At 46.0% G+C, this 24958-nt stretch overlaps 3 protein-coding genes across 9 annotated transcripts; all 3 read right to left on the reverse strand.

Moving 5' to 3' along the window:
• Positions 1-6: 6 nt before the first annotated feature.
• CB2H6orf136 (chromosome B2 C6orf136 homolog) lies at positions 7-3807 on the reverse strand. Of its 2 annotated transcripts, none has more exons than XM_027052821.2 (6): positions 3547-3807; positions 1773-2171; positions 1414-1502; positions 1031-1231; positions 383-452; positions 7-303 (listed from the first exon to the last, which is right to left on the reverse strand). In XM_027052821.2, exons 1-6 carry the CDS (start codon positions 3616-3618, stop codon positions 190-192), a joined length of 945 nt encoding a protein of 314 aa, XP_026908622.1. In that variant the 5' UTR covers positions 3619-3807; the 3' UTR covers positions 7-189. The 2 variants fall into 2 exon arrangements, with proteins under 2 accessions (XP_026908622.1, XP_053079365.1); XM_053223390.1 differs by lacking the exon at positions 3547-3807 and adding an exon at positions 2969-3521.
• A 187-nt stretch (positions 3808-3994) lies between these two features.
• Positions 3995-18265, reverse strand: ATAT1 (alpha tubulin acetyltransferase 1). Of its 6 annotated transcripts, none has more exons than XM_015062723.3 (13): positions 18122-18265; positions 17628-17688; positions 17410-17501; positions 17230-17290; positions 16999-17112; positions 16700-16801; positions 9670-9715; positions 9482-9550; positions 7845-7916; positions 7431-7674; positions 4830-4909; positions 4696-4738; positions 3995-4362 (listed from the first exon to the last, which is right to left on the reverse strand). In XM_015062723.3, exons 1-13 carry the CDS (start codon positions 18226-18228, stop codon positions 4188-4190), a joined length of 1266 nt encoding a protein of 421 aa, XP_014918209.1. In that variant the 5' UTR covers positions 18229-18265; the 3' UTR covers positions 3995-4187. The 6 variants fall into 6 exon arrangements, with proteins under 6 accessions (XP_014918209.1, XP_053079355.1, XP_014918210.1 ...); XM_053223380.1 differs by lacking the exon at positions 18122-18265 and adding an exon at positions 17799-18115; XM_015062724.3 differs by lacking the exon at positions 9482-9550.
• A 475-nt stretch (positions 18266-18740) lies between these two features.
• On the reverse strand, positions 18741-24753 carry MRPS18B (mitochondrial ribosomal protein S18B). Its single transcript, XM_015062728.3, has 7 exons — positions 24597-24753; positions 23300-23408; positions 23094-23191; positions 22893-22961; positions 21480-21546; positions 19893-19952; positions 18741-19319 (listed from the first exon to the last, which is right to left on the reverse strand). Exons 1-7 carry the CDS (start codon positions 24672-24674, stop codon positions 19024-19026), a joined length of 777 nt encoding a protein of 258 aa, XP_014918214.1. The 5' UTR covers positions 24675-24753; the 3' UTR covers positions 18741-19023.
• Positions 24754-24958: the final 205 nt, after the last annotated feature.

Consider the following 24958-nt stretch of genomic DNA (forward strand, 5'->3'; position numbering starts at 1 on the left):
CTCATATATTTACTTAGACTTTATTATTTACAAATTAAATTACACAGCAGCTTTACATGGCATGAGATGGCAAAAAAGGAGAGAAAAGAGAGGAGGAAGCTGACTCCCAGAGATTCTAGGCCACCTCCACCTCCACCACTTGTGCGTATGTAGCAAAGTCTTCAGTGCTGCCTCCACCCAGTTCCTGGATCAGGTCTTAGAACACAGGTGTAAGTTGGGTTCTGGCTCTGACAGTCCTAGAGCCACCAGGGCTCCCACTAGCAGTTTCTTCACAGGTGTTGGGGGTGAGTGTGAAGGCATCAGCTGCAGGAACAAAGGTTAATGCCAGCTGGTGGGATGTTCTATCCCTTCACCCCATCCCCATCCAGTCTAAAGGACTCACTTTGTCTAGGCGATGGCGACAAATGAGGCCATTGGAATTCAGGAAGAAGGTGGAATAGGCATCATAGGTCCTGGTGAAGGGAGAAAGAAAGGCTTACTGAGGGAGGTGACTGATCGCAAAGTTTAATTCAAGCATTTGTTTAAACCAGTAGTTGCTAAATTTTGCTACATACTAGATCACCTGGAGAACTCTGAAAAGTACTGATTGCCGAGGCTGTACCCTGTCCCACTTAAATCAGAATGTCTGGCACCAATATTTTTTAAAGATCCTTAGATGATTCCACCGTGCAGCAAACTTTGAGGACCACTGGTTTGGGCTGAGCCTAACAATTTCTTGAGATTCTACTCTCTGCCAGAAACTTACCAAATACTCTACCTAGGGTTGCGAGGCTCAACTTACTACACAGGAATTTTCATTTGTTCAATAAATATTTGAATGCCTACTATGTACCACACAATGTACACGAAGAAACCCAAGTTTAGAGGTTTCCCACACTCTGTATTTCTGTATATTAAAGTAGACTAAAACAAAATCCCTGCCCTCAAGAAAAAGCTTGCAGTCAAGTCAGAGTAGATTAAGGATTGTCTGGAAGACTAGACCATCAGAGTCCTAAAGTAGGATTAGGAAACTGACTGGATCTTTTCTTACTGGTAAAGCTCTTCCTTGTCACGCTTGTAGAAACGCAGGAAAAGCATGTGGATGGGCAGCCCCACAAGCCGCCAGCGGGCTTGCAGGGTCCAATTCTCTGGGTGGCGGGTCAGCTGTAGAACCTCCAACCGAAGTTGTGCAAAATAGTTCCAGGCCAGGAAGCGGCAGAGGGTCAGTGACAGAATGTACCATGTTAGGCCCCTGTGAAGAAGGGATGGGAAAGCTATCTTATGATGGCATAATGAGAAAAACCTCACTGGCCTCTGGGGAATGGGAAACAGTTGTGAGAAGTAGCAGGACCTTCTCTGGTAAGTGAAAAAGGTCAAGTATAAAGCATTGGGTGGTTTTCTTTCCCAAGGCCCTACCCGTGCCCGGATTCTCACTTGGTGCGTATGTTCAGGATCTCATTGATGAATTCCACATCCGATGAGTAGAGAGTATAGTCGTGGGAGTGAAGGAAGAGATTGGGAAGCTAGGTGGAAGAAGAAGGCATCAGTCCAGTAGGAAAGAAATTATCCTATTTCTCAGTTTTCTCTTTTTGGTGCCTCTTTACTCCCCTCTGAAAGGAAATCTCATTCCATGTCTAACTTCCCTTAAATCAAAACTGAAGAACATCTCTTCCTTGGGAAATAACATAATACATATATTTGCCTGCCTCGTGATTTCAAGAAAATCCTCTGTTTCCAAGTATTGCCTACATCCCTTCTCACTGTGGGTGAAGCCCACTTTCAAGCTGACTTACCTCGTGTCTCAGTCTCTCATACATGATAGCCAGGTGCTCCTCCATACTCGGATCTCCTGATGGAGTGGCAGAGCAAGAGCAAGAGGTCCCAGGGGCTTGGAAAGGTATCAAAGCCCCAGGATAGGGGCAGGGAGGTCCCTCAAATAGGCTCCTAAGCCCATCCAAGCAGCCGCTATGCATCTCAGGTCCTGGTCCCTCCTCTCCCTTTCCTGGAGGGAGAACCACCCATGGTGAGCTGAGGGCCTGGATCTGAGGGAGAGGGAGGGGAGGAGCTCGGGGAAGCAACCAGATAGGAGGGGGTGGGAGTGGGGGAGACCAGAGAATAGAAGATGGAGAAGTGGTTGTTGTGGAGTGGGGCCAAAGTGGAGGAAATGGTAGAGCCCGTGGAGAAAGCTGGTCCTAAGGAGGAAGAATAAAAGGAAAAAAGGTAAGAATCTAGCTGCCTGATACCCCCGCATCTAAACTCTGTTCATTAATATGCTTCCAATCGTGCTTCTCCTGACAGGAGAGAGAAAATTATTAGAGGAAAATGGGATGAATTCATCTCTACTGAAAACAGGAGGAAAGAGTTTCCTGTGACACAGGTACTACTTCCCCCAAAACAGTACACTTGTTTAAGATCCTAACACTGTTTGGGGGCAATTCCATCTCTCTTACAGGAAGAATCATAATATATTTTTTGAAAAAAGAACGAGTAACAAATTTTCGCTTACTGTGGATGAAATAACGTAGCCTGTAAGGGAACTCCACCAAGCAGGGTGTAACAAAAAAAACATCCAACTGGAAGTAGGAGACATTTCTCTGAGCTCCGATTACATTGTGACACCTTAGGCATTCTCATTACATATGCCTATCTCTTATAAATGTCCTCTTATAAACGAGGACGATGAAGCCACACTGAGTTATTATGAGGACTATATGACCTAATAAATGTAAATAAAACTCCGCGACCTATAAAGTAGTATGTAGATGTAAGCTACTATCATTTCGGGCCTCCCTTAATGACAGAAACAAGCCCAGGAGACCGATAAAGGTCTCCAGACCTTTAACGAAGGTTAATGAAACCAGAGGGCTTCATTCCTCTGGTTTACCTACGCTTAAAGTGCGATGAGTGGGAGGCCACTCATAGGCCTAGCCCAAGTCTCTCCGCTCTCAAGGAACCCCCCCGGGCGGGGGGTGGGGGGGTGTCTCACTACCGGGAAGGCTGGCGGGCCGTGCAGGTACCTCTGTCCCCAAAGGTGTCCCTGAGGCACCGTCTCCGCCGGGGGCGTGGCCATCTTGCCCACCCTGGAGCGGGGGCCCGAGTCCGGTCCAGCCGGGCCGGCCTTTCTGCCAGGACCGCTATCCGGGTGGAAGATGCGCGAGCTGCAAAGCGCGGCCCGTAGGTCTGTCCGGTCGGGACTTGGAAACTCCCGGGGCAGCTCCGCGGCCGGGCTGCGAACCTCTCCACCCACTGCCCTTCAAATCACCTCCAGGCACAGGTAACCGCAGAAGATGGGACGAAATGCGGCCTCGCCCCGCCGTCCCAGCTTCAATCCAACCTGCACAACCCAGACCCGGGAGAACCAACATCCCGTGTACGCCACCGATGGCTGCACAACCCTCCAATCCTCGCGACCCCTCGCCCCTCCATGCACCGCCCAGCCCAGGTGAAAAGGGGCGGTAGGACGCCACTGCGCCTGCGCGGACGGGGCGCGCGCTCCGCCCTACGCGCCGGCTCTGAGGAGGGTCTCACCCCGCCCCCTCCTCTCCCGGGTTTCCCCTTTACTCTCACCTGGGGGCGAGCCTGGTAGGTACGGAGGCAGGGGCCGAGACGCCGGGCCGCCCCCCGGCTGGGCTGGTACATGATCTTCCGGGAGCGGAGACAGCGCCTCCCGCGTCCGGCTTCCTCACAGGGGTGAGCGCGCCCTGGAGCCGGTTTCTTGAAGGGGAAAGGACGTGGGGGGGGGGTTAAGGGGCTGAAGGGAGGGAAACGGAGATGTTGCGCGCTTGCGCACTGCAGCGGATTCCAGGGAAGCGGTGACTTTGTCTGCACTAAGTGCGCCTGCGCTCTCCTGTTCTTGAGGCTGCCTCAGAGCGCTTGCGCAGTAAACTAGCGTCCAGGGGAACACAGCTGCCTCACGTGCGGCGCTTACGCAAAAGGCTGGGCGATGATAGGCCTGAACCAGGTGCAACAAAGAACGAGGGGTGGGACTGAAATAACAATCAAGTTTTTTAGTAGCTCTCGTGATAAAAATAAACTTTTATTGCTCTGGTTAAAAATAAAATACAAATGACTTGGCACTGGTAAGAAACGCTGTTGAATAAATGAAAGAATTAATGAATAAATATTTCCATTATGAGGGCGGGCTTTGTTTGGCTACCTCCTGTAGTGAGAAATTATACTGACTTTGAAGGTGTGAGAAAGGGTTTCCGTCACCAAGGCCTAGTGCTGCGACGGTCCTGCAAGTTTCGAATGAACCTGGCGTTGAACATGTCCCCACCCATTGTCCAGGACTGAGCTGGTAGGGCCTGGGCCTGTGGAGGAACTGTGTGCATGAGTTCCTCCCCAGACCCATCCTGTGACAAGACCTGCTCCTCGCTGGCAGACCTGGTAGGTGAGAGGGAGATGAAAGGTGAATTACTGGGGTACTAGAGTGGCAGTTAAGATCAGGGGCTCTTCAAGGTCTGGCCCTAATGTAGAGTAGGATACATGATGGAGTGAGTATGAGGCTGAAACCATTAGTGCTATGTGTCCAAATCTGAAACCTCTTAGTGCCAAAGTAAGCACGAGTTGAACCTATGGGGAAAGAGGGTTTAAGGATGGTAGGTAGAACAATTTATGGGAGGAGCTGGTGTTCAAAGGAGAAAGTAGCAGACAGTGATGTTAGGAAAGGAGTCAGAAGTGGTGGAGAAGCTGGTAGAGGAAGGGCTCAGACCTCACCTATTCTGTGTTTCCTGTTCCCCCTGCTTCCACTCTTGGTTGCCTGTGGAAACACCAGGCATGTCATGGGAAGGCTGGAGTAGGTAGTGAATATGGTCTACTTGGTTTGAGGATAAGGAAGGATGAATACTTACCTGTATTGGGGGATGAGGAACTCAATCCCCCATGGCGGCTGTAGCAGCAGCTTTGGGCTACCAGCCCTGGGGGAGCCCCCCTGTAGAAGAAATGGGAGATGATGGGGAAGAGGCTACAGGAAGAAAGATAAGTGGGTATGGAGGGGGGAATCAGAGAAGAGAAAGGAAAGGAATAGTACAGGATAAAGACAAAGGGGTAATTACCATTCCTATGGGGTTTTAATCTAATCTATGCTGCAGAAAAGGGTAGGGAGCTCATTTTATACCGCAAGATTTTTTGGAGCAGTCCTAGTTTGCTGTAGTCTTAGTTCTAGTTGAGGTAGTGTGTTAAAAATAAGGTTAAATGTGATTCGAGTTATGTCAGAAAACCAGAGTCACATATAGGCAAAAAAAATTGTTAGACCAGATGCCCTGGTGTTTGGTTTAGAAAACATGGTTATTTTAATTATAGGATATGTCAGACCAGAGGGAAATAGGGAGTGACAAGGCTTAATTTAGGAGTAAAAGAAATTGTACGGAGAGAGGTCCAAGGGTGGGAGAGGGGCAGGAAACCAGAATGGGAAGAGGAATCCAGGGAACAGTCAGGAGGCAATGAGTAGGTCCCAGAGATGTTGGCAAATCTTGACATCTCAGCAATGGCTGGCCTATGCAAAAGGGTAGAAGTCACTGGGGACAGCTGGAGGTTTCTGGAGGGAATGGGAGAGTAGATCCAGAAGCCTACACAGAGGATCCAGTGACTACATGGACAGGAGAAGGAACCTGCAGAAGATCCAGTAGATCTCAGAGGTAAGGAAGATGAGAGGCACAGAGGTCCAGAGATCGCAAGGAAAAAAAAAAACAGGTGACACACAAACGAGGCTGAGACCTGAAGTTTGGGGGTTTTTTTGTTTTTGTTTTTGTATTTTTTTTTTTGATTTTTCTTTCATTGAAAATGTCCATTTAAAAAACACAAAAGAATGCAGTTTATTCAAACAACAGTGAGAAGGGGAAGGAAAAGGAGTGAGTTGGGAGAGAGGGAGATCCTGCTCCCAAGTACTGGGATGGGGGAACACACTGGGAGTAACCTGATCTACCACACATTCAGAAGGTAGGGAGGGGGAAGGATGTTCCATACCCTGGGTATGGAGCAGGGAAGGATCTTGCTATGGAAGAAAGAAAGGAAGGCCAGAGGAAGAGTTCCTCCATCATCTCAAGACAACCTCACCAGACAGGCATTTATCAGCATCTAGCTACTGGGGAGGGATGTATACAAGAGGGGATCCCAGGAGCTAACAGATACTTGAGACTCAGGGCCTATCTTCTGAAACATGGCTAAGAGTGATCACAGGGTGCTCAACAGGATCTGCTGCCAAGAAACAAACTCCCTCACAGTATCTGGATCTGGGGGAAGTGATGGTATCTTCAGAAGTGTGGGGAATCTAGAGCCTCAAAGCAGACATCAGCTTGGGGGTTCCCAATACATACACAAAACATGGGGAGATTTAGAGTTTGGCAATGTTGAGTGGATCCCTTTGGGGAGCTGGTAAGACCCTGTCCTAGATCACTGAGCTGCTCTGAAGCAAAGCTCATTGGTTGGCTTCAGCAGGCTGAGAAGATAAATGTAGTAGGCAGCACAAAGCAGTATTAGAGCCACCAGTAACACTGTGGAAGGACTATGGGATTTATTCCATGGACAAGACTCCTTAAAAGTTTCCCTGGCAGAGGAGGCCCTTGGACCTTCCTTGGTGTTCTAGGGTCTAACACAGCAAGCAAAAGTGTGCTTCTCTGGATAATCAGTATGAGCCACCCAATCAATGGATCTGGCAGCAAATCAGGCTGTCTGTGGGAGTGTTCGCAGCCCACTTAGGAAGAAGGCAGAAAAGCTACAAAGTATTTGGCCATGTAGGACCCTGACAACACTGTTGCCCAAGAAAGTGGAAGAGGGAATCCTATGAGCTCTGTCAGGTTCCACTGAAACCTGGGACTACAATGGAAGAGTGGGTCTGGGGTTCTCAGGGAGAGGGGGCTCTGCCCATCCCGGGTCTCCACGGGAGGGGAAGGGGTAGCTGTCTGTCAGTATCGACTCTCATCAGAGCGGGGAAGGGAGCTGAGGAAGGGTGTTATGGACAGGAGAAAGGGAAAGGGAAAATGGGGGAGAGAGAAAAACAGAAAGCAAAGTCAGAAGTGAAGAGAAAGCTAGGGAGAGAAATCAATGAGATGCCCACTCCACCTGTTAAGATGGGCTGCTGCCATACAAAGCACTAACATGGGGCCAGTGGCTCCCCAAAATGTCAGAGACACTGCATCTTCCCAGTAAGTATTAAACCAAGATTTCCCCAATTTGACTCCATTTCCCCATCGAATGGATCTGTGTTCTTCCTTCCTCCTGTCTCTCACTTTAAAACACTCGATTCCGTATAAAATACTATTCTGCTCCTTCGTTTATTTCTATACCACTCCATACCACTCTGTTCCAATATATTCTTATCAAAAGGTTTCAGGCCTCTCCAATCCACATGTCCTATTGCTTCACATCTCTGGTGGATTCAAACTGCCCTTTGCCATTTCTAACAACCTCTCTGACAGTTTTGAGGCTCCCTAACCCTCCCTAACTCCTATTACCTGGTGCGGCGACGCTGGGCTGGACTGCCCCCAGGGTCAGTAGCAAGCAGAAGGCGGGCAGTAGGGTGTGGAGGGCAGAGGCGCAGGGAACGCAGCAGCTCCTGCTCTGGCACAAAGGGGCGGAGGGGACCCCGTTCTGGTGAGTTTCCCAGGCTGCTGGAGCGGGGGGGTGGGTGAACTGGAGGTGTAGCACGGCGAGGGGCCCTGTTTAGGGGCCAAGGAGGCTCCACAGCTACCTTCAGAACTGGCAAGAGGGAAAATACAGACCACAACAGAGAAAGAAGAAAAAAAAGAGGGAAGAGAGTGATGACAGCAAAGATTTGGGTAGAAAAAAGAGAAATCAGAGCCTTTAGAGAGAACTAATCCTTCCCCTGGCTTAAGGTCCCCAAGCCAGCCACCCTACCCCAGTCTTACATTCTCGGTCACTAGAGGAATATGGCTTAATGTCTCCCTCTGCTCTCTTGGGTGGCAGCTTTCTTGCTGGAGCTGTCAGTGAAGAAAACACAGGCAAAGCAAGCATTAGGAGACATACCCTGCACCCCTCCTCCCAGCCACTACCCCCATGACCCCAAACCTCTACTCCCTGACACCACAGTTCTTCCCAGGGAAGGAGAGTTCAGCTCCATCACAGAAGCAGCTCTGTGGCAATGCCTTCACACCAAGAGGGAATTCAAGGAAAATGTTGGAGCATTTTTGAGGGGAGCCAGAAGGAGTAGGTCAAATGCAGAGTTGGGGGAAAAGTTCCAGGGGGAGACTCTGGGGCCTGGGTGATGCAGGAGAAGGATGGCTAAGGGAGGCGAGCTCTTACTGTCAGTGGGTGCTGTCAGGCCCCCCTGGGATTCTGGGGCAGTGGAATGGTCCCAGCTGGGCCAACGAGGACCCCAGGTCCCTCTAGATGAGACGGACAAAGCCCTTGGTTAATGAGGATTGCTTTGGAGAGGTTGGGGTGGGGCAGAACCTCTCCTTCTGGCGCAAAAATAGGACAAAACTTAAGCTTTTTTTAGGAAAAACAAAAGTTTGAGGAGAAAACAAAGACATCTGGAGTTAGCAGAGTAAATGGGAGGCTAACATATTATCCAGAGCTCTACTTTCCATCCCCTTACTTTCCTATTTGCTCCCTCCCTTTCCCTTTCCAGAGGTTCTCTATCATGTGTGGTAAATGAGAGACTTCTCAACAAATCCACTTAGGCTTTATCTGTGCTCTCCTCCCCTGTGGATCTTGGTCCTCACTGTCCTTGTTGGCTCTCACTCCCTCTTACAGCCTTTAAGTCAGCAGGAGCTAGATGGAAGAAGCCTTGGCAAGCAAAGCGAGTCATGGATATGAATTGCCTCCCAGTGCCTGACGCTGGTCGAAACTAATAACTGGTAACAGACTGTTCTTTGGGTGGCTGCTACTCCCTTTCCTGGCCATGGACGAGGTGAGAGCTAGCCACAAAACCAGATCAACAAGGGAGCACTTCTGTGTAAGCTGTGCTTCTCTACCTGTGGGAGGCAGTGAGGAAGAGGGAGGAGTGGGGCCCAAACTGGCAAGGAACATGTGTGTATGATGGAATGGGGAAGCTGGGCAGCATTTCAGTACCTCCTAGGTTTGGTTTCTCCAGATCAATTTCATTATTTGGTTGGAAATACTAAATTCTGAGCATTGTTTTTTAAAACTAATATATATTTAAACTTTGGACCATTTGTGTCACTATTCTATGATTGGAAATGGAAGGGCTGACTACACTTGTCTGTCCCTCACTGACTGACAGAAACCTGAGGGGTTTGCAAAGGAATGTGACTCTGGCCTATTTTGACGGACCTGAAGGGGCAAGAGACCCCATCAATACCAATCCTCAAACAGGCTCCCAGTGAACTCACTTGGTTAAAGTTCTAACAAACCTAAGATGCACTAAGCTCACAATGGCAATGGCAAATGGGTAACAATTGCCAGAGACTTCGGCTGCTTTAGAATTCTCCCAAATTGCCCATGATTGCACTATGCTCCCCGTGGCCTCCAGAGGAATTAGCCACTATGGCCCTACAGTTCTACCCATTCACTGCAGCTTTACCAGCAGGTGTAGGATCAACCACAGCAGCACGAGAATGTCGAGATGCTCTCAGGGAGGGAGCAGGGGGCCCTGTGAGGAAGGAAGTGGTGGTGCCCCTCAGTGAGGGGGCCAATGGGATCAAGAATCCACCTCTTTCCTTCCCCTCACCCCAACTACTTGGCCAACACACACAAATTGAGAAAACTTACGGTGCTGATGGGCAAAGAAGCCTTCGAAGATCACAAAGTTGTTGACCTATAAGATGAAACAAGTGAAATATAGTTGTCCATTCAGCCATTCAGCACTACCTGGGGATAGAACTTGTCCTAAAAAAAACATAGTGGGAGGAACAAAAAGCCAGCCTTCCTGTCCTTGTTGACAGAATTAGTCAAAAACTCAAACCCTGATAAGCTGATCCTAAAAGTTGATATGGAATTATAAAAGACCTCAAATAGCCAAGACAATCTTGGAGGATTCACACTTCCTGATTTCAAAACTTTCTACAAGGTATGGTAATCAAAATGGTAATGGAAGAGGCCTAAAGATGGACAGAGAGAGAGACCATTGGAATGAATAGAGCCCAGAAATAAACCCATGTGTTTATGGTCAATTTTCAACAAGGATGCCAAGATGATTCGATGCGAGGAAAAGCAGCTTTTTAAACAAATGGTGCTTGGCACTCTGGAAGGTTCCTCAAAAAGTTAAAAATAGAACTACACTGTGATCCAGCAATTGCACCATTCGGTATTTACCCAAAGGATATAAAAACATAGATTCAAAAGGGAACATGCACCCCGATGTTTATAGCAGCACTATCAACAAAAGTCCAACTATATAAAGAGTCCGTGTGTGTGTGTGTGTGTGTGTGTGTGTGTGTGTGAGAGAGAGAGAGAGAGAGAGAGAGAGAGAGAGAGAGAAATGGTATATCTATAATGGAATATTACTAAGCCATAAAAAAGGATGAACTCTTGCCATTTGCAGCGACATGGATGGAGCTAGAATGTATTATGCTAAGTGAAATAAGTCAGAGAAAGACAAATACCTTATGATTTCACTCATATGTGGAACTGAAGAAATGAAACAAATGAACATATGACATGGGGGAACAAACTGTAAGAGACTCTTTTGCTTTTTAACTTTTTTAAGCTTTATTTTTTTTGAGAGAGAGAGAGAGAGAGAGAGAGAGAGCATAAGCAGGGGGGTGGGAAGAGAGAGGGAGACAGAATCCCAAGCAGGGTCTGTGCTGTCAGTGCTGGAATTCATGAACCATGAGATCATGACCTGAGGCAAAATCAAGAGTCGGACGCTTAGCTGACTGAGTCACCCAGGTGCCTCAAGAGACCTTAAAGATAGAGAACAAACTGAGGGTTGATGGAGAGAGGTAAGTGGGGGATGGGCTACATGGGTGATGGTTATTAAGGAGGGCACTTGTTATGATGAGCACCAGGCATTGTATGTAAGTGATGAATTGCTGAATTTTGCCCCTGAAACCAATATTGCACTGTATGGTAACTACAATTTGAATAAAAATTTGAAAAGGAAAAAACAAAACAAAACAAAAAACGGTGCTTGGACAACTGAATATTCACATGCAAGATACTGAATGTGGGCCTACACCTCACACTAGACAAAAATAACTTCAACTGGGTCAAAGATCTCAATTTCTTTTTTAATTTTTTAAACTTTATGTATGTATGTATGTATGTAGTCTCTGCATCCAACATGGGGTTCAACTCATAGCCTAGAGACCAAGCATTGCATGCTTTTCTGACTGAGCCAGCGAGGTGCCCCAAAGATTTAATTGTTAAGAGCTAAAACTATGAAACTCTTAAAAGGAAACATAGGGAATAATATTCATGACCTGGATTAGACAATTGTTTCTTAAATATGACACCAAAGCATAAGAAAGCAAAGAAAAAAATTAATTGGACTTCATCAAAAGCAAAACCTTTTGTACTTCCAAAGACACAATTAAGAAAATGCAAAGACGGGGCACACCTGTGTGGCTCAGTTGGTTAAGCGTCCAACTCTTGGTTTCAGCTCAGGTCACTGTCTCCTGGTGTTTGAGTTAGAGCCCTGAATCAGGCTCTGCGGCTGGCAGCATGAAACCTGCTTGGGATTCTCTCTCTTTCCCTCTCTCTGGCCCTCCCCTGCTTGTGCTCTGTCTCTCTCAAAATAAGTAAACTTAAAAAGGAAGGAAGGAAGGAAGGAAGGAAGGAAGGAAGGAAGGAAGGAAGGAAGGAAGGAAGGAAGGAAGGAAAAAATGAAAAAACTCACAGAATAGAAAATCTTTGCAAATCATACATCTGATAAGAGTGTTATATCTAGAATATATAAAGAACACTTAATTCAAGAACAAAGAACACAATTTAAGGGAGGGTGTAAATGGGTGGCTCAGTCAGTTAAGCGTCCAACTTCAGCTCAGGTCATGAACTCATGGTTTGTGAGTTGAAGCCCCACATTGGGCTCTGTACTGACAGCTCAGAGCCTGGAGCCTGCTTGGGATCCTGTGTCTCCCGCTCTCTCTGACCCTCCCCCCTCTCACACTCTGTCTCTCTCTCTCAAAAATAAACATTAAAAAAAATTTAAAAAAAGAACACAATTTAAAAATGGGACTTGATATTGGACTTGGAATAAACATTTCTCTGAAGATAAGCAAATGGCCAATAAACATTTGAAAAGATGCAGATCTGTATTAGTCATCAAGAAGATGCAAATCAAAACTGCAAAGAGATAACAGTGCATAGCCACTAGGATGACAAATGTTAGTAAGGATAATGAGAACTTGGAATACTGTACATTGCTGGTAGAAGATGTATAATGTTGCAGTCATTGTGGAAAAACATCTTGTCCGTTCCTCAAACAGATAAAGAATTACCATTTGACCCAGCAATTCTACTCTTAGGCATATACCCAAAAGAACTATAAAGATATGTGCAAACACAATCTTGCCCACAAATATTCACAGCAGTATTATTCATAATAACCAAAAAGTAGAAACAACCAAATCTGAATCAGCTGATAAATGGATAAACAATGATAAATGGATAAACAAAATACGATATATCCAAATAATGGAGTATTATTCACCCATAAAAAGTGATGACGTACCAATACATGCTACAATGGATGAACCCTCTGAAAACATTATGCTAAGTGAAAGACAAACACAAAGGCCACATATCGTATGATTCCATTTATATAAAATGTACAGAATAAGCAAATCCACAGAGTAAATTACTGGTTGACAAAGGCTGGGGAAAGGGGAATGGGAAGTGACTGCTTAATGAGTTCTGGGTTTCTCTTTATCATAGAAGTGGTCTAGAATTAGCAGGAATAATCACACAACATTGTGAAAATACTAAAAATCACTAAACTGTATATTTTAGATAGTTAAAACAGTGCATTTTATCTCAAAAACAAAAAACCCAAAGAAAAAAAAAAACAAAAAACCAGAAAAAACAAAAACAAAAACCCATACCCTACTTTTTAGTTCTCCCAGGACCCAAGCAAATGGGAAAGACAGCACACAAAACATCAGGGAAGATGAGGCATCCCGAACTGTCAAAACAAAAACTTAAACATTCACACACATTAACAAGACCAAATAGTTTAAGTATGTAAACAATGAGAAAAACTAAGAATTAAGCAGGGTTCAAATGGGTAGAATTGTTAAGAGAAGACATGCTGGAGGACAGGGTGCCAATTGACCATTTTAGAGTTATTTTGTCAAACCACATTCAATTTGACCTTCACAACAATCCTTGTAGTCATAATGTTAAAGAAGAATAAAAAGGCTTGGAAACATGGCCTGCCGAAAGCCAAATAGCTAACAAGTGACACAGCCAGGACTTAAGCCCCAGAATCTTGATTCTAGCTGCAGCATTTCAGCCAGGAATATAGTGTAGTCATAAAGAGTGGCCAATAGCTGGGATGCCTGGGTAGCTCAGTTGGTTAAGCATCTGACTTTGGCTCAGGTCATTATCTCACAGTTCGTGGGTTCTAGCCCCATGTCAGGCTCTGTGCTGACAGGTCAAAGCCTGAAGGCTGCTTCAGATTCTGTGTCTCCTCTCTCTGCCCCTCCCCTGCTCATACTTTGTGTGTGTCTCTCTCTCCCTCAAAAATAAATAAAAAAAAAAAAAAAAAAAAAAAAAGAGTGGGCATTGGGTTCAGGTTATTGCTCTGCCACTTATTAGCTGTGTGAACTTGGTCAAGTTGCTCATCTGTATAAACCCCTAAGTGGGGTCAATAAAAGCACCCATCTCAAAGAGAGGTACAAAGATCAACTAAGATGATGCATGTAGACAGCACACAGAGCTCATGAATCATTATTTACATAATTATACTCTACAATGCTTTGGTCTACAGGTTACCTTGGTATGCCCAATATGGTATGCTCCTCCCACCACTCTCCACTGCCTCTTAATGGAACAATGTATTAGGGGAGGACATTCTAAATATTAATAGATCCTGCCTATCTCCTGCCTTGACCCTGTCTACAAGCCCACCCTCCTACTCCAGCAATAATTATTGCACATGCACAGCATTCCTGCCACACCATACTGCCTGTAGTACCCTAAAAGGTATCTGAATACCTATCTGCTTGTGCTCATGCTGGTTCCTCTATAGGAAATGCACTTTAGCCTGCCTACTTCTGTCCCCATGACATTCAGCTTTCACGATTAAACTAAGTCAAGCCTTCCTTTACCCAACCCCCACCCCAAGGTAGCACTCACCACCATGTCTTTATACCTTCTTCTGTAAGCACATCAATCAAATCATGTTAGTGGATTGTCCATGCTCCTATCCAAAGCTAACTTGTCAACCCAATCCCAACCCCTCCTGCCCATTCAATGACATTGCTTCTGCAATTCTCCCCATGTTCTGACATCACATTTTCTATTAAGTCATTCTTATATTGCTGGTTCTTCCAAACGGAAATTGTCAACCCTGTCTTAATCCACTTTCCCCTCTAGCTCTTGCTCTATTTCTTTGTTCCCCTTAAAGCAGCATTTATGGCCTATTCTTGCCCTCTCCACTTCCTGGCTTTTCAATCTCCTTAAACCCAATCCATCCAGGTTCTACCCACCACTACACCAAAACCGTTGTCAAGATCACCAGTGGCCTCAGGCAGCTAAATACAACAGTCACCTCTCAGGCCTCTTCTGACCTCACTAATCAGCAGCATTTGACTCATTAAGCCATTCCTTCCTCCTGGAAATGTTTTCTTCATTAGTCTTCCAGGTCACCCTACCTACCTGTAAATTTTCATCTACTTCACTAGTCGCTCCTTGGTCACATGTGCTGGTTCTTCTCCTCCTCTGGTGACACCCCTTAAAAGAGTGCTTGGGGTACCTGGGTTGAACACCTGATTCTTGGTTTCAGCTCAGGTTGTGATCTCATGGCTCATGGGACCAAGCCCCACAGTAGGCTCTGTACTGACAGTGTGGAGCCTGCTTGGGATCTTGGGATTCTCTCTCCCTCTCTCTTTGCCCCTCCCCCACTCACAGCTCTGTCTCTCTCAAAGTAAATAAACTTAAAAAAAAAAAAAAGTGCTCAGTGGCTCAAGTCCTTGAACCACTTTTCTTTCTATACTCATTCCTTGGTGATCTCCTCCTATCTCCTTGCTTTCAACACCCTATGTATGCTGAGACCTTTCTATTCCAAATCTCTTCTGTGGACTCCAAAGAAGTACCCAACTGTCAACTCAACCTAGGATTAACAAAATCAAAATGGACTCCTACCATTTCTCTCCAAAGCTGCTCCACCTACCATCTCGGTTAAGCAAATTTCATCTGTCCAATGGCTCAGGCCGAGTTTGGGATCATCCTTAACTCCTTCTTTCTCTTTCTCTTTCTCCACAGATCATCTATTAGGATATCTTATTTAACTTCAAAATATTTAAAATCTGACCACCCTTTACCCTCTCTAATGCTACCATCTTGGTTTCAGCCCCACCATTTTCCATCAAGATTGTTGCTTCCTCACTAGTCTGCTTGCTTATATCCTTGCTCCCCTATTGCTATTCTTAATAGCCAAAGTGGTCTCGTTAAATCAGATTGTATCATGTCTCTGCTCAAACTCCTATGATGACTCTCCTTTTTTCACTTAGAGCAAACGCCAAAGCCTTTGCAATACCTGTAAGGTCTGAAATGTTCTTCCTCCCCCTTGCTACTTGATCCACCACACTCCCATTCACTCAAACTGCTCTAGCCACACCAGCCAATTCATTCATTCAGGCACATTCTGTCTCATGGACTTTGCACTAGCCATTCCTTCTGCCTGGATGCCCTCTCTCCAGATATTACCTGGCTCTTATTCTCACTTCCTTTAAGTTACTGCTCAAATGGCACTTTCTCAGTGAGGCCTTCCCTGATTATCCCATTTAAAATTTTTGAAGCTTATTTATTTTGCAAGAGAGAGTGAGCAGGGGAGCGAGCAGAGAGAGAGAGACTCCCAAGCAGCCAAGTACAGAGCCCTATGCTGGGTTTGAACTCACGAACTGTGAGATCATGACCTGAGCCAAAACCAAGAATGGGATGCTTAACAGACCACCCAGGTGCCCCTGATCATCCTATTTAAACTTGCAACTCCGTGAACTCCCATCCCCACAATGGTACTTGCAAGCCTTCTCAGTGGCTCTCCTCTTTCCAGAGCACTTATCATCAACCATACTACATAGTCATTTGTTACGGTTGTTTCCCCAACGAGAATATAAACTGCACAAGGGCAGAGACTTTTGTCTGTTTTGTTGAGTAAAGTATTCCTAGTGTGCAAAACAGTGTCAACTGCCCAATAAATATTTGTTAAATGAATGGATAGCATTAGTACATTGTATCATATTTACTTATACACAAACCACCTTCCCTATTAGGCCAAAACTCCCCCAAAACAAGGAATATATATTACTCTGGGCCTTAATAAATATTGATTGAGTAAAGGCCTGTGTAAAAATGAGGTGAAAACTGGCTATGTTTGGGGCACAAACATATTATTGGGTATACAGAACAGCCAATAACGAAAAATCAAAATACATGAAAGTGAATAGCTGCAGAATGAGAGATGGTACCATAAAAAAATGGGGGGGGGGCGGCTGGGGGAGAAGAGGTTAGCTACACAGAATAAATCCTATATAATGGGTAATAAGGAATGCATGGAAGATGCCATTTCTTTGCCCCCAAATAATAAATACATTCAATGGGAATGTTCAATGAGGATCTACCCTCTGAAGCCTCTAACCTGTGGGACTGTGGTCTCCAGGTTGTAATGTTTATTCAGGAACTTAAGCAGCTTCTGTGATGGTCGGTCAATGGCCAGTTGGTGTGGTTCAACCCGCTCCTTCTGCAAAGACAGGAGACTCAGGGTAGGAGAAGGTTGGGGGAAAGCATGCCAAGAGGAACCCAGCAGCCTGGGAAGGGGATAGGAGGATATGGGAATGTGGCAGGGAGGAGGGTGGAAGTCAGGGCCTTTGGGAGGGGTCAGGGCAAAGGGGCCTTTGATCTCTATTTTGGATGGACTGGTGAAAAGCTAAATGACACCTGCAACATATAGTGGAAGAGTTCTCGTCCATGGCCATGGCGTTGAAGTGACTCATGGATGTAAAAGTCCAGAATGCAAAGTGGTTCTACCTCATTGTGAGCCTCACGATCATCCTAAGAGGTAAAGAACAAATATCTTTTAGGACAGACATCGTTGCCCCCTCCCAACATCCAGCCCTTTTATTCTCGAAAGCCAAGGCATGTGAACTCTCAGCTTCCAGTAACACTCACCAGCACAAAGAGTTTCTTGTATCCAACTTTCAGGAAGCCAATAATGGCTCCTTTTCCAGCTCTGCAGGATGGGAAGAATAATGAAACAAGCTAGTAGCAGCTATTGGGAGAGTCAAAAAAGGGAGAGGGGCTGGGGTTGGAAGGAATAAAATATGGGATGGAAGGGCATTTGGCACTTACGGTCGCGCTGAAGTGTCTTTGAGCACATACATAACATGGCGGTTGCTCTGCATCCTTGATGCACTGGTGATGGGAGCAGGAAGATGCTGGGCCTGCCGGGAAGATGAAGAGAGACTTTCTGCAAGTCCATTCCCAAGGACCTAGGCCTCTCTTATCTACTGGCCCCAGAGAGATTCCCCCCACCCCGCCCTTTTCTCCATCTAAAGACTCCCCAGTACCTTGGCAGAAGCCTTGCCCAGTTCATCTACAATGGTCATAATTTGCTGCTGCAGATCAACACTACAGAAAGAAAGGAAACAAAGAGTCAGATACTTACTGAATTAGAGGATCCTGGTAACATTGGCCACAACCTCAATCCAGGTTCAGCACTTAAGACTCTCTGACTTTACCTTTCCAATCTGATTTTCCACCCCACCTTTCTGGAACCCAAACTTTTGCCACACCTCTTTTCAATACAGTACACTCCTTCTTCCCTGAGGTTATTGTGGGGAAGCCGGAAGGGCTTTGGTTAGAACAAATCAGGCCTAAGAGTGAAAGGTCACAGATGCAAGTGGCGACCAACTCCACCAGGTCTAGGGTCAAAGGTCACCAAAGGGCAAGCCAGGACCACAAAAGGCAGGGCCACTATTCCGTGAAAAGGGGGCGTGGTGCCTGGACCACTTTTTGAGAGAAACTAGGAGAGAAGGGCCTTGGGGCGAATTTGAGATGTCACCGGGCCGGCGTTGTGGTTCCGGGTCGCCGGGCTGGGGGTCGCAGGTGCTGGTCCAGCACCGTGATCCGCTCCGGCAGCAGGGCGTCCACATCGAAAGAGAACTCCATGGCCCATTGTGCGTGGACAGACCCGCCCCGCAACACGTCACTTCCGCTCCTCCTCGAAGGAGGTGGAGGGGAGGAAGTGCTTCTGAGAACCCTTATTTCCTGGCAGTGGAGGGGCTCAGGACCCGCCTCTAGGGGCAGCACGAGCTTCCTGGCAGCCAGCCCTGGAGAAACCGTTCTCCCCAGGCCAGTCAGTCCCTTAGCAATGCCACTCCCCTACCCCACATCCCACATAGCTAGGGCCATAGCAATGCATTTTTCCTAACCTAAAGACCCATTCTCCAACCCTTTAACATACCACCCCGCCAAACAGCTGGTATGGTGGGAACACTAACACAGAGTTGGGCACAGGAGGCCAGAAAGGTGATCATGACCTAATGGCCCAACTGCCCATTTCTGGTGGCTCCTGGTTCCAAGAGTCACTGGCTGGTCTGGCGCAAGCTTCACCCCTCCCCTCCCCACAGCAGCACCCATTTCCCCCACACAAATGGCATTAATCTGAAACTCAGACCATAAACAGAGATATAGCTTTATTGTGTAAAGTTGAGTTAGCAGAAGTCTGAAGCAGTAACAGAATGTTTAGCCTATTTACAATATATAGGGGTTGGGGTTTCCCATACACATCTGTCCTGCCCTCCCTAAGCCTCAAATGTATTTTTTCCCTCAACAACACAATCATTTCTTTTCTCGGGCCCTGGGCCTGCCACTGGCCACAAACAGACCCAAGTCTCCAGAGTCAAATCCCATTATGCAATTTTTAGGCACTATCTCTTATAATCCCTTCCCAGGATACAGCTCCTACAGAGCACTCTGGGGGCTCTCCTGCTCAGTGGAGGAGGCTTCAGCTGGGGTTGTGAGTGGCAATTCGGGCATTGACTCAGGTGGGGGACCACTCTCTTCTCGGAGATGACTCTGATAGAGGCGTCGAAGACGGGACAGCTCTCTCTCTGGTGGCTGTTTCCAGCTGTACCATGGGTACCAGGGGTCACCTGACACCAGGCTGGGCGATGGTGGAGTAGCACTCACAGCTCCATGAGAGGTACTGAAGTCAAGGTCCCGAGGTTCAACCTGAGGAATGTGGTACCTGAGGAGACCTAGGGGATTAAAAAAAGAGAAAGTGAAGGAAGGAAGCAAGGAAGAGTAGTTCAGGTCAAGACAATAAATAAAATGACCTATAAAGGGAGGGAGGAACCAGTCAGAGCCACTGGGTACATTTATGCATGTTGTACACTGCACAAAGGCAACTGGACAAGGGGCAATGAGGACTGACATACTTACTGCATGGGCTCTTGCCTGCCAAACCGTGCAGCTCTGCACCAGGACTATAAAGGTGCACCTGCCCTAGCAGAGGTATACCTTTTTAAAATTTCTGCGAAGGTGTCATGGAGCCTAGGGCCAGAGATTTATACAAAGATCCCCTATGATTTATCTCTGGCATTGGGACCAATAGTTAGGGAAGAGAAAGGAAAGAGGAAGAATAACGGAATAGGACAAGGACAAGGTAAAAGACTCAGGAGAGGGAAAAAGGGACCAGTGGAGTGCTGAAAGATTTTTTGGGAAGAGCACGTTGGGTACCACCTTTTCAGATCGGTAGCATTTATATCCGCCCTCCAGCCCTAAATCACCTTCTTTATGGCACAAAACTGCACTGTGCCCCTTATGCTCACCATGATCCCTGGCTTTCTGGATGGCTTGGGTCAACTTCTTGTGTTGCTTCATACAGACCCCTGAAGGGAGAAAGAGAGAGACTTGGTGCTTGTTCCGAAAAGCACAGTAAATAAAGTATATAACTACTTCTATATGATGATAAAGAGCTGGGTTTGAAAAAGTTGCTCTAATAATCCCAGTTCTCTGACCCCTCCATGGGCCTCAGTTTCCCCATCTATCCAATGGAAAGAATCCCCCCTTTCTGAGAGCTGAGATGAAGACTTTAAGAGGATCTAGCCACCACAGAAAAGCCATTTGATGGTAAAGCCTCCAAGACAGCAGAACAAAATTCAAAGGGCAAGTATGGTTGATTAAAGATTTAGATTGGACAATCCACAAAGAATGAGTCAATAAAGCAAGAAAGGGGGGTGCCCAGATGGCTCAATCTGTTAAACATCTGACTTGATTTAGGCTTAGGTCACGTTCTCACAGTTCATGAAATCAAGCCCCGCATTAGGCTCTGCGCTGAATGTGGAGTCTGCTTGGGATTCTCTCTCTCTCCCTCTCTCTCTCTGCCCCGCCCCCCTCACTCACTCTTGCTTTCTCTCAAAGAAAATAAATAAACCTAAACAAAACATAAAGGAAGAAAGGTTTCCAGATCTGGAGAAGGTGATCTGAGAGAGTAGCAAAATAGTCCCTTTAACTTTCTATAGCTTGACTATAAATGCTCCTCTTTAAAACTCCCCGACAAACCAAACTCCACTGATCATGCTGCCTTCCACAAAATGGTGGATTCAGATTAGTTCTGCAAATTTATCTTGCTTTAGAGCAGGGGTTGGCAAAATTTTTGTGGTGGGCCACATAAATTTCAGGCTCTGCAGGTCCTACAATCTCTGTCTCAGCTACTCAACTCTGCCATTGTAGTTTGAAAGCAGTTGTAGACAATATGAAAATAAATGGAAACAGCAGTGAGCCATATTTGGCCTGTGACCATCGTTAAGGAATGGATGTAACCTTGCATTGTTAGGATTACAATTCCAAATTTGAGAGAGTTAGAGCTAATTGGATTGTCGATGGCAAAAAGAACTTACATGCAGTCAATTTATCAGTCATCTCCGAGAAGAGAGTGGTCCCCCACCTGAGCCAATCAATGCTCGAGGTGCCCCTCACAAACCCAGCTGAAGCCTCCATCGAGCAGGAGAGCCCCCAGAGTGCTCTGTAGGAGCTGTAGACTGGGAAGGGATTAAGAGATAGTGCCTAAAAATTGCACGATGGGATTTCACTCTGGAGACTTGTGTCTGTTTGTGACCAATGACAGTCAATTTTTGTAAAAGCAGAGACTCTACAGAAAGGAGATAATCACCACGACTTATCTTCTAAGAGCTCTGTTGAGATAGTACTTACATTGGTACTTGCTTATATCTTTTGTCCACATATAATTGCTTTAGCATGTGAACATTCCCATTAAAGCAGGATTTCCAAACACGTTCAATCAATGTTTTTTTATGCCATACGTAGGAACCACCAAATACCTGTTGTGTGACTGAATAAACAAGAAGTGCTCCAAGGAAAAGTTATTCTGGTGGTGACAGGGATGATGGGCTAACCTGTGTACGGAGCATGAAAGATGACACCCGTGTGGGCGCAGACAAATTGTTCCAAGAGCTTCAGGTTCTGTGGGAGGAAAGTGGTGGGGAAACATGAGAGACGGCAGGGAGAGCACCAAGACCTTGAGAGACTGGAAGTGCACAATCTGTACACAAGTCAGACATCCTTAACTCCTCTGTGTCTCTTCAGGTGTTACCCTCCTTCTAGCCCCATCACTTTGCTAAACACATTCTTAAAAACTCCAGCAAACGTTTCCCCTTTCTTGACCTTCCAACCATTTTATGTGCACACTCTACATTCTGTCACTGAGACTTACATAGAATCCTCTCCCGCAGGGGTTAGGTTCTAAAATCAGCCTTTCATGCAAAACAAATTGGGGATAGTCAGTTGGCAATCCATGAAATCACCCACAAATATATGTTGTAATGCACACGTGTAAAATATTAATGTACACAACAGCATACTATGTATAACATATATATTTACTAAGAACAATTTTACAGTCTTAATTGTGTAGAATGCCCGTTGGCCAGCAGGTCAATCAACAGGAGGTGACACCCAAGGAAAAAAGTAGATACGTGTGTGGAGTAAAAGAGCAAGCAGAATCATCTGAACTATTCAACCTATAACCTGTGTCTCTTCCTCGGTCACGTAATGGCTTCTGAACTGTATACAACTGCTTACGTTCTCTTTTTATAACCAATTGTACACAGTTGAAATGGAGATATTATCTATCTATTGGACCCTTCCACAACTGTATCTGAAAGGACCTGAGAGCAGTCAGACACCCCCATCTGCTTACTGATACACGAATTTCCTCCAACTCCCTTGATGACCATTCAGCTTCTGCTCTAATGCCTTCACTGCAAGCTCAGAATAGCATTTTCCCATTTTTTCCCCATATTTTTATATGGTTTTTTGTACTCTTTAGGGAGGAAATTCTGTCCTGGCAATAAAGGCTTTTTGAAAAATAATTAGACTCTGTATGTACTCTGAGATACTCTTCATGTATCTGCTCTCCAACCCCAAGTCTCAGCAGGCCATCACACAACATGACAACAATAAAACAAAAACAAACACACGCACAGAAAAAAACTAGCCCAATCTACTTGCCAATAATTGTGATGGATACAAATGAACCTTTGGGTATTGCTCTCCCATTAGAAACAGGTATTCTTCTGGCCTTACAATGTAAACTGTAAATTTCACATATAAGAGATGAAACTTTTTAGTATGATCCACAATAAAGAACAAGAGGCTGGAGAGAGGAATGCTTTTCTGTTACTAGAAAGTCAATGCAAAATAAACTATAGGAGTACTACACTATGAAGAAGAGTAGGACACCTATGGTACTCTCTTTAGCACTATGAAGAAACTCCAAGTCCTTACTCTGAAGAAAAGATTCCCCTTACCCTAAAGTCGACATGCAGCTTGGGATCCCGGCAGATGGGGCAGGGATTCCCAGCAACTTTGTCTCTACGCTGTGGAGAGAAAAAACTGGTAAGTGAAGATGTTCAAAGTCCTATGAGAAAAAGTACTGCTGCCATGGTCACTATGGCCTCCATCCACACTCTACATCCCATCCCATCCGTGTACCACCTTCAGAAACTCACAATACAGGTCTTTCGAGTTCGCTGAGGGGGTATGCCACCTTTGTGGTTTCGACGGTAGTCAGCCCACACAGGGCGAGAACCATAGCGATTCTGGTATTCTGAAATGAAAAACCACACAAGTTATTTCTGGGGGGGTGGGTAATAGAAATGTCTCTGTCCACTTATTTCAGACCGCTGTGATCCTCCCCTTTCCCATTCAGAGGTACCTTCTGAGTCCAGATATTTCCAGGGTTCATTCTTATAAGGGGTTATGGGATCTAGGGGCAAAGAATCTTCCTCAGGAAGGGCTTTGGTGCAAAGAGTCTGGAGGGGAACCTATAAAAAGAGGGCCAAAAAAATCAGAAAAAGAGCTCAAGGAAAGGGCCTGATTGTCTCACTGCCCACATGTTAGCAGAAGGGGAATTCATGTCCACTGTACTAATGGAATATAGTAAGAATATACAGAGAAAGTAGCATTTTTGTTAGGGTAAAATTGGTATCATCAACCACTATTCCTGTCTCTGACTGGACCCTGAAGGAAAAGCTAATATGAGAGGGTAACTAGGTTAAGTGACTGGGAAGCAGGCGTATTTGAGAAGACACCTATGATATAGTCGTGCTTTTGAGAATATACTGAGTCTAGTGGAGGAAAGTGAGAAGAAAGGAAAAGGGAGAATGTCTAACTTCTTGGAAGGAAGATGCCTGGCAGGGAGAGGATGCATATGACAGGGCAATCTCCAACCCAATCCAATCCTGGATCATGAAATTGCCCAGTCTTAAAAAAGTTGAAGGTCAACATTCCATAGGTCAGAACAAACTTGAGTACTAACGCTAGCTTTAAAGCTACCAAAGCTGTTATTAACTCCGTGGTGACCCCCTGTCACCAGTCTTCAGTCCCACTTTAGGGAGTGGCAGCTGTGCAAGCCTTTCTATCTCACCCTGCCCTACCAAGAACCTACCGTGCCCTACCAAGAACTTCCAGTGTGGTGAGTACATGAGGCTGGAGGGAAACCTCAATCCAAAGGACTGAGTTAAGGTCTCATGTATGCTCTGATTAAAATAATAATAATAATAACAATAATAAAATAATTTAGTGAGAGAAAGCGGAGAAATTGGTCCCCAGGTCTTGAGAACGTATCCTGGCTTTACTGGGAGATATCACAGCAGGTAAAAGTTAGTCTCCCTCAACCCAAGATCACTCTAGACAATCAGGTTTAAACACCATACGCATACTTAAGAGCTGGTTGTGTATGACCAAGAGGTCCAATCCTTTACCTAGTTCTTTAGCCGCGATGGTAACGGGAAAAGAATGATATCTAACCCGGGCTCTTTGCCCTGGGGGGCTAAAGATTAAAAAGCCGCGCAGCACTGAAAAGGGTGAGAAGGAAAGGGTGGTGGAAGCAGTGCTGCCTAGCCGGCCAAGGCATAAGCACTTGGGAAGGTCTCCGCTCCTGGATTCCCAGAAATAACCTAGAGAAGGTATAACTAAGTTGCGGTTGTGCAAAGTGTGCTCCAAGGAGTTACCTGAACTCCGTAGGCACCTCTGAAGGGCGAAAGGTTAAGAAGGCGCCTCAGCAAAGAACACGACAGGGACGCCGCCATCTTGACGTACGCCCAAGGCACGAAAGGCGACTGCGCATGCTCCAAGAAACTGACTACGGTAGGGCCAAGGGCTAGTCCGCAGTGCGGGAGGCGGCCCCACACTTGCGTCAGGACGGAAGCGTAAAAGGGGGGGGCTATGGGGAGAAGCCAATTTCAACTGCGTCACAATTGAATTTGGCCTCAAAATTGCGTTTTTCCTAAACCAGTCATTACGATTCTTAGATCTCATACTAAGGGCTTGCGTTTTAAACAATTTTGAAGGCGATTTCGACCAACGTCTTCTC

This window comes from Acinonyx jubatus, chromosome B2 (assembly GCF_027475565.1).
Source record: "Acinonyx jubatus isolate Ajub_Pintada_27869175 chromosome B2, VMU_Ajub_asm_v1.0, whole genome shotgun sequence".
Taxonomy (NCBI): Eukaryota; Metazoa; Chordata; class Mammalia; order Carnivora; family Felidae; genus Acinonyx; species Acinonyx jubatus.

Coding starts and splice junctions, on each gene's coding strand:
- CB2H6orf136 (XM_053223390.1), bottom strand. CDS start 3,049: ATGGCCACGCCCCCGGCGGAGACGGTGCCTCAGGGACACCTTTGGGGA. Junction 1,503..1,772: donor ATGAGAGACTGAGACACGAG/GTAAGTCAGCTT, acceptor TCTTCCACCTAG/CTTCCCAATCTCTTCCTTCA. Junction 304..382: donor GTCGCCATCGCCTAGACAAA/GTGAGTCCTTTA, acceptor TTGTTCCTGCAG/CTGATGCCTTCACACTCACC.
- ATAT1 (XM_015062723.3), bottom strand. CDS start 18,228: ATGGAGTTCTCTTTCGATGTGGACGCCCTGCTGCCGGAGCGGATCACG. Junction 17,291..17,409: donor AAAGACACTTCAGCGCGACC/GTAAGTGCCAAA, acceptor CCCATCCTGCAG/AGCTGGAAAAGGAGCCATTA. Junction 16,802..16,998: donor TCTTCCACTATATGTTGCAG/GTGTCATTTAGC, acceptor CTGTCTTTGCAG/AAGGAGCGGGTTGAACCACA.
- MRPS18B (XM_015062728.3), bottom strand. CDS start 24,674: ATGGCGGCGTCCCTGTCGTGTTCTTTGCTGAGGCGCCTTCTTAACCTT. Junction 23,192..23,299: donor GAAATATCTGGACTCAGAAG/GTACCTCTGAAT, acceptor TTTTCATTTCAG/AATACCAGAATCGCTATGGT. Junction 22,962..23,093: donor GAACTCGAAAGACCTGTATT/GTGAGTTTCTGA, acceptor TTCTCTCCACAG/CGTAGAGACAAAGTTGCTGG.